Source organism: Podarcis muralis, chromosome 6 (genome assembly GCF_964188315.1).
Source record: "Podarcis muralis chromosome 6, rPodMur119.hap1.1, whole genome shotgun sequence".
NCBI lineage: Eukaryota > Metazoa > Chordata > Lepidosauria > Squamata > Lacertidae > Podarcis > Podarcis muralis.
This window is the reverse complement of record NC_135660.1, coordinates 69,041,841-69,050,561: the sequence shown is the minus strand read 5'-3', so window position 1 is coordinate 69,050,561 and position 8,721 is coordinate 69,041,841. Positions and strand designations below refer to the sequence as shown.

Sequence of the window (8,721 nt, the reverse complement as noted above, 5' to 3'; positions counted from 1 at the left end):
CAAGCCAGCCATCTCTCTCTCTCTCTCTCTCTCTCTCTCTCTCTCTCTCTCTCCCTCCCTCCCTCCCTCCCTCCTCCCCCCCTCTCTCCCTCCCCCCCTCTCTCCCTCACCCTCCCCCCCTCTCCCTCTCCCTCCCCCACTCTCTCTCCCTCTCTCCCAGCAGCAACGGAGCACAGAGAGGAATTAGAAAGAACGACACTCTGCTTGCCTGGAGGGGAGGGGCTTTCCCTGCTCTTTGTTCCGTTTCAGCAATCACAGCAACGAAACAGAGAAGGGTGGGCAGTAAGACCCTGAGGCAGAATGCAGGAAAGCAACCACTTCCTCTTTTCAGGTTTCCCTTCTCCGTGACTCGAGATTTGACTTTTGCTTGATTTTTTGGCTCCAGGGACCACACATTCGCTCTATAACACGCACAGACATTTCCCCTTCCTTTTTAGGAGAAAAAATCTGCGTGTTATAGAGGGAAAAATACGGTAATTTCCAACACAGCTGGCACTACTTCTTTAGGTAAATGCTGTGGAGCCTGGGTTCCTCCACATTTAAAGCTGCAACTCCTTCAGCTTGAGCCAGCAAGTCTAAAGGGCAGAGATGATGGGAGGTGTATTGGACCAACACCTGAAGAGTCACAGCTTCTCTGTGCCCGATACAGGCGTTAAAAAGCAAGAGGATTAAAAGAGAGAGAGAGAGCCACACATAAGAGATAAACACAGAACAGAATTCTGCTTCTTGGGAATCTCCGCTTTTTATTTTTTTTAAGGCATCTTTCTGGTTCTCATGGGTGCAAAAGTATGCTTGGGAGCATCCTGCTGGGCTTCTAGCAAAGCCAAAATAAAGCATGCAAGCACAGGAGAAATGATGCAAATCTGATCACTAAATTGCACACTTCAGACTACCTGGGCAAAGACATTTCTTTTTTAAAAAAAGCATGCTCTGTGAAATGCAATGGGTTTAAGGCTTTGGAAGAAGGGAGCTCTGTTACATTCTAAGGCAGGAATGGGAAGCCTGTGGCTCAACAGATGTTGCTGGATGACAACTCCCATAATTCCTCTCCACTGGATAAGTTGGCAGGAGCTGGTGGGAGTTGGTGCCCATTGACATCTAGAGGACCAAAGCTTCCTCCACTTCTCTGTTCTGTGAAGACCCCTGGTTTTAGGAAAGTGGGCGTTCTCTGCATCTCTCCATAAGGACCATTTGAGCATCACAGGAGCATCCTTGCAGACTCTGTGTTGCCCCATCTGCAACAGCCCCTGAGTACAACATGAGGCTCAGTGATTGAAACAGGAGATCTTTAGTGCACCAGAATGCACAGAAATGGGCCCAGCTGTGCACAGGGCTCTTTACATTTAGACCTTTCAGTTGCTGCAAATTTCTTCTCCCCGTATTTGAGAGACGCTCTTGCTTCTTCTTTTTAAGTCAGATGGACTGTTGCTCAGTGGCAGAGCACTGGCTTCATATGCAAGAAGGTCCCAGGTCAACTGCAGCTGGAATGGAGAGAGCCTTCTGCCCAATACCTCATAGAGCTGCTGCCAGTCAGTGTGGACAATATTGAGCTAGATGGACCAGTGACCTGCTTCATTATCTGTGTCTCCTACTACATTTCCTGAAATCGGATTCTTTATTTCCAGTCCTCCCCCCCCCCCTTAAAACAATTTTTAATGGCCAAAAGGATGGACTGTTTACAACAATTTGACACACTTATTCACTTCTGGCTGCTCAGACATGCCTTTCTGCAAATCAGGGTCTTTCTACTCACTGCCCCAACCAGTCCTCAACCAGGTCCACCAGGATGGTGTCACTTTACTTACCCTGGTCCTCAGAACCACAAGCAGAACCTGCACATACAATGTTCTTCCTTCCAACAGGGCAAGTGTGTCAAGAGTGCTTCTTCTGTTATGCAGAACAGTTCCCTCTCTCTAGTGCCCTGCATTTGCTTGTGAACAGAAAGGTGTTCCCTTAATGGCCAGTCTAGTCTTTACTTAAAACAGGGTGGCCCTCCAGCTGTGGTTGGACTCCACCAGCTCCCATTGGGTCCAGCCAGCATGGCTTAATGGACAGGGATGGTGCGAGTTCTGGTCCGGCATTATATGGAGGGCCATAGGTTACCACAGCATGATCTAGACCGAGATTAGAAAGCATGTGTGCCCAGCAGCCTTCCGCTGCACTCAATGGCCAGATGAAGAAAGCACCACACATGAACAACCATCCTATGTTTTCTCCATCCTATGTTCCATGGGAGAGATATGCAGAGGGACACCCCCCCCCCCCCCCGTGGACCTCTCCCATTCTTTGTCGAGCCAAACTCTCTAACAGCAGTAGCTTCTTGCACCGTCAAAAAAGGGTACCATACAAATTGAAATCCTCATCATAAAAAATGTCAGGAGATTCACGTGGAAGAAAGAACAAAACGATCCCAAACTGTCCACTTCCAAACGCAGTAATGCCACGTATGTTTTTCCTGCACATGCATATTATTTAGCACATTAAGTATACAACAGACCTGTAGGGGATAAAAGTCTTTGGGGGTGGGGGTAAAAATAAGGCAGGACAGCTCCCATTTGGGAGGGACTTTGGGGGGAGGGAGAGGGAAGGACACACCACTTGCCTCGACACTCGTCTGCAGTTATCTTAATTTATTTTTATTGTGTCTGAACGAACCCTACGAAAACGTCTTCAAGGCAGCTTTAATGTCTTCTTCAGTTGACAGTCCTCCCTTAAGACGTATTTCTCCACATTATATTTATATATAAAAAAATGTCTTTAAAAAAATCCACCTGGAAAAGCAAAAAGAGAGTGATGCGGTCGCATGGGGAGAAGTGCTGCGATCCTCACTGCGCTTTGGAAAAGGCCAGGTCCTAAACAAACTCTCCCCGGAATGGCAGGGAACTTTGGCTCTGCTCCTGCCAGCGGTAGCGAAGCTGGGAGAGCGGCTTGTCCTCCAGCTTCTCAAATTCGGCAAAACCCAGCTGGTTCAGGATCTCATAGATGCCAGCCTTGGCCGCCACCTGGAAGCAGGGAGAGGAAAGAAAAGGAGGGAGGGAAATATACGCTTAAATTCCTCCATGTATACAGGTGAGCAAGTGTCCACATTGCAGAGGTGGCATGCCACATTATGTCCACATTTTGCAGCGTGGGGGGGACGGGATGAGACGACATCCTAAATAAATGACCAGCATATGGGGGTTGGGGGTTGGCAAGGAACCACAAGGCAGCTCTGGTTCTCTGGAGAGCAACAGCAAAGTCATTTGCAGAGGGCAGGAAAGGAGGAATGGTCTAAAATGTCCTTTGCAGCTCTTGCAAGAACTGCTTGTATGCATCGTTAGCAGCATGTTGAGGAACACTGCCGTATTTTCCTTCCATTTCAGACATGTCTGCAGACAGGTAAGTACTGATTGTGTGCACACCTAGACCCTGCTCCAATTCAACACGGCTAGTGTTCGCAGGTGCTTCCTGCAAGCGTCACTTCTGCACTCTGCAGCACTTCATCCTGGGTTTTGTCCTATGGAGGAGGGGCTCCCTAGCCTAGGGGATGGGGCTTCATACAAAATGAGCAATTCATATTCTGAAATTCTTTCCCTTCTGGCTATTGAGACTCCCCCCTGCACCTTTATGCTATCATTTATTCATTTAAAGAATTCCTATCTCCCTTCTGCCACATCACCTTTAAGCATATATATCTCCATCCCATAGTGGCTTCTCGTCCCCACTTTTATGTCTACCTTCTTCTTGCTGTTGTTCCTTGTCCCCTTCCCACATCAAGCTTGGACAACCACCCTAATCGGCGCTATTTTTCTAAAAAAAAAAAATGTGCTGGAACTAATGGCCAGAAAACCTCAAATTGGCTTTACACTTAGAGAGAAAACACGAATGCATCTGTTTCCTTCTCTGTGTTCACATGAGATTCAGATTGTGGGAAATGTATGCTCTTGCCTTTATGAAGTTATTTCACAACAAAAATGCATATGAGTCAGTATTAAGGAGGCTGCGAGGAAGGGGGGGAGTGATGGGTTATAAAACCTGAGGAAATGCTGTTCCTGGAACATCTGGGATGTCTCCCTGCCCCCCTTAGATACATGCAAGAGGAGAGCCCAGATACTCATTCAGAGTATGTTTCATCTACTTCTGCTGCGGCAGCGGATTAGGCAAACATCTGCTTTGTTTGTGTTCCTCTCCATGCTTGTTCTTAAGCCAGAACTTCCTACCCAAGCACTCCAGAAAGGCATAATCCACACTATTTCCCTGAAACTTTCATTCATAACCCCCACCCCAACTGCCCATCCATTCATCAAACCTTCAGTTGCCTGAGAATGACTCCAAGCAATACAAAATGTTATATAAGGAAATGCTATCTATCTCGGTGGTATGAAAATAGATTTAGTTAAACAAACAAACAAACACACACACACACACACACACACAGAGAGAGAGAGAGAGAGAGAGAGAGAGAGACTATTCCATTATTTTCCTACCTAGCAAATTATACTGCACCTTTCAGATGACCAATCGACTGGGACTCACTACAGAATCTATTTTCGCCATTATCCATGCTTGGTAAAGGTAATGGGACCCCTGACCATTAGGTCCAGTCGTGACCGACTCTGGGGTTGCGGCGCTCATCTTGCTTTACTGGCCGAGGGAGCCGGCATACAGCTTCCGGGTCATGTGGCCAGCATGACTAAGCCGCTTCTGGCGAACCAGAGCAGCGCACGGAAACACCATTTATCTTCCCGCCGGAGCAGTACCTATTTATCTACTTGCACTTTGATGTGCTTTCGAACTGCTAGGTTGGCAGGAGCTGGGACCGAGCAACGGGAGCTCACCCCGTCGCGGGGATTCGAACTGCTGACCTTCTGATCGACAAACCCTAGGTTCTGTGGTTTAGACCACAGCGCCACCCGCGTCCCTTATCCATGCTTACCTATTAGAATGGTTCATCTAAGACTACGAATCTTGCTCCATTAGTGTTTGCCTTTCCCATTTGCAAGCCTGTTTGCTTTCAAAATGTAAGAGATTACATACGAGACCTGGATACAGGATGGAGTCTTGGAAATACATTCCTCATGTTAATGCAACCTTAGTCAAAATGGGGAATAGGAATGTCGAAAGAAGGACAAGGCCTAGAGTCAAACAATGCATGCATGGCTGCTCGCTTTCTTTGGAGCAGCCTTTACCAGCCAAGTGCTGTCCAGATGTTTTGAACTACAACTCCCATCAGCCCCAGGCAGTGCAGCCATGCCACAGCTGGCCCCGATGGGAACTGTAGCTGAAAGTATCTGGAGGGTTGCAGCTTGGCAAAGGCTGCTTTTGGTGACATCAACATGTTTGCTGCTGGGGTTAGCGGAAATTTCTAAGCATTATCAAATCAAATGTGGCTTAAATAACTTTTGGTCCATCTATTTGGGACCGTTTGCTCATAGCCAGAAGCTCTTCCTTCCTTCAGGAGGGCCTTCCTGTTAAAGTAGTGCGGTGAAAAAACTTTTAACTGTCTGGCTCACTAAGATTGACTCATAACCTCATGTTAACCCCTGTGTCTAGTGATAATGGAGAAATTGGCCAAGCAAATAACAAAGAGGCCGTGGTCCTAGAAAGAAAGGTGTATTTCATGAGAACTGGCTTTGCTTTATAAAATTTGCGGCTAACAAAGAACATGATTGGGCTTCTCCTTTGACTCATACCTCTCTGTGGAGAGATGTTTGGAGACGGTTTGTCATTCTTTCATTGTATAACAAATTTCTATTTTTCAGCCTGACTACTATTAGATAAACATTGTGATGTAACACATATAGAAACATCTTTTTAAATCAATTTCTTTAGAAGCAGGACAACGTATGTATTTTATAGGGAACACCTGCATAAATTTGCTCCATGTGTATTCATTTTTTTCTGGATTTTTTTGTTATGTAATGTGCATACATTATTAATTTTTGATAGAATATTTTTTTATAAAACCCTCTGTATTAATTAGAACAAACGAATTCTTTTTCTAAAAAAAGAAATAAGTTTAACTTATCTTTTGATTTAATCATTGAGAAGTTCTTAATTTAGCAGTCTGTAGGTTTCTTCATGTGGGTGCTCTTTATTTTACGGAAGAAACTGCAGCTTTTACAAATTTGACTCTTGCAAACATCTAGTGACTGGTGTTTGAAATGATGGGCAAAGGCTTAAAAAACAAACAAACCATTTTGTAAGTCAACATGTTTGTTTCTTGTTTTTAAAAAGTCACCTTTCCTAGGCTTCAAGGTGGACCATGTGGTGAGTTACTGATGAATCAGGAAGCACGAAGCAGGGCTTAGAACTCCCAGTGCTTATCATTGTTCTCAGTATTCCTAGAAGTCTAAACATTATTCAATCAGTTTCCTGGTGCAACAAACTCCCTTGGATGGTATGGGATCTACAAGATGGAGCCTTCCTGATTCAAGAAAACTTGCTCAAGGCAGGAGTAAAGAGTGAAGCTGAGCCTTCTTCCCTAAGGGAAGGAAATAAACAAGGGCCACCATCTTTGACTTATCTCAGTTCAGCAACAGAGCACATTCCAGCTCCATTCTGCTTTCTAACCAAGCACGAAGTGAGCTCGTGCAGATAATACTCCTTCCTTCTCTCCTGCTCCGCTTCATGCTGTACATCGATGGGACGCCAGCAACGTTCCCTCCCTTTCATTTCCCCTCCAGCGCTTCCTCCCCGCCCCCCGCCCCGCTCCAGACATGCATGCGGGGTGAATGTCGTTTTCCAGCAAGTCCCTTCAACCAAGAATGGCCGGGGCTCTGATTGTAACCGCATTTGGCAGGTGCCCCTTTCATCTCTCACCAAAGAGATCAAACATGCCAATATGAATTAGCAAAGCTAATTGAGACGGAGAGGAGCCGAAGCTTTCCCATCACACACCAGTCAGCGACTCCCCACTTAGAGCTGACACAAACAGGAGAGGGAGAGAGGCTCGTCTCAAGGACACCGATAAAATGAGCCCGTTCCGACACCCACACCGCTTTCCTCCGTCTGCACAGTTTTCACCTTCTCCCGTCACCGCACGGTTATTTTGAATCGCAGCACTTTTGTTGTGCAATTCCACTCATTTCTCTATTTTATTTTTTACCACCGGAGCTACATTTGCAATGCAGTTGTCCATGCTAAGGAGTGTTTCGAAATGCGCAAAAACCCTGTCTTTTGAAGGAGGAGGTGGCTCTTTGGGGACTATTCAGTGAATGACATATTGGTCTGAACACTGGCTAGGGTCCTCTCCCCGACTCCCCCCAAAATCTGGCTTGTAAAAGAACCTGAGTGTGGCCTATAACCACACTCTTCTAGGATAGAGAAGCTGTGGTCTCATTTCAGAGGGTGGCCTATATCCCAAGAAATACAAGATTCAAAATTCAATGGAAGTTGACAATCACAGAAGCATTCTGCAACCGCAGTTTACCAAATCAACCCGCAGCTACTTTTTTAAAAAATCAGACCTCCTACTCCATCTTCTGCACCTGCCCTTCCTCCAAAAGGAGCCGGGGGGTGGGGAGTACATGCTTTGTATGCAAAATGTATTTGGTTCAATTCCTGGCATCTCCAGTGACAATGATCTCAGGCAGGTGGCGATGGGAAAGACCCCACTACCTATTAGGAGAAGACAATATTGGACTAGGTGCACTAATAATCTGGCAAAGTCTAAAGCAGCTTCTTAGTTTCTTTTTAACAAGGCTGCAGCCACCGCCGCTCCTTCCACACACCCTTCTTTTACTTCTTGGAAACTGGCGTACAGGCCAGATTTGGCCTAGGAGCTGCCAATCATTGATCCAAAGATCAGCAGACTTGGTAACAGTCACTGGAATTCCTCTTTTTCATTTTGACTTTGCCTCGCTTGAGTTTTAAAACATGCAGTCGAAGAGACAGGACACACACCGGCTTTTCCAATAAGAAATTTGTATCTTTCTCCACACACAGACAGATTTAAAGTTCCAGAATTATTCTTTTAACAAGCCTCCTGGCACCTGAAAAGGCTTAACAAATGATTACGGCACAAGCCTTTGTAGAGCAGAGACCACTTCATCTGATGCAAGGTGTAGTCCTAAACCGGCAAGCATATGTACACCTTCTGAAATCGCTTGGAGGTTCTCAGCTGTGATCCACAGACCCCTTCTGCTCCACAACCTCCCCTCATATAGGGCTCTTCTTAGTGGCCTGGCTTAGGACACCCATGATTTTCATAACATGCTGATGGTTTGATCACAATGCTGGCATGGAAGGCAAACAAGGGAAGACCCCTCAACTATTTCAGAGTGGTTGGGGTGGAAGGGAAAACGTTTGAGAACTGCTGCCTGATCATGGTTTCCAACTGGTTTCCAGGTGCATGTTTATGGGTATCTGCAAACATGGGAGATGTCACCCACATTCTCCATACTGGTTTCAGGAAACTCTGGTGCTGCATTAGCACACCTGCATAATCATGCCTGTCACGTAAAACATGGAGCTGTCGTTTGCGTCTCTTACCAAAGAGGCTAATTGGAGGGTTAATTTGTTGCAGAGGGATGCCTTGGAAGGTTCCTTTTTGCGGGAGCAAAAGAGAGAGATGGTGCTCTATCGGCCAACAGTTCTCCAGGCCTCTCCCATTCTCATGCACACAAAAAGCTCTCATTTCCAAACGGACAGAGGGCGAGAGATGGATGAGGGGACCACCCTGGCTCAATCAACATTGCTGGCTGCCTCTACAAAGCCTTTCAAGTTGCAGCGCTGGGGCAA

The 8,721-nt window shown here is 46.2% G+C and overlaps 1 protein-coding gene across 2 annotated transcripts in view; it reads right to left on the bottom strand.

Annotated features, from left to right (window-relative positions):
* Positions 1-2,615: 2,615 nt before the first annotated feature.
* PALD1 (phosphatase domain containing paladin 1) overlaps positions 2,616-8,721 on the bottom strand; it is a 113,771-nt gene continuing 107,665 nt past the window's right edge. For both annotated transcript variants that reach the window (XM_028729565.2, XM_028729566.2), the window contains exon 20: positions 2,616-3,002. In XM_028729565.2, coding sequence (XP_028585398.2) covers positions 2,853-3,002 — 150 coding nt within the window. In that variant the 3' untranslated portion in view covers positions 2,616-2,852. The remainder of the gene's footprint in view (positions 3,003-8,721) is intronic.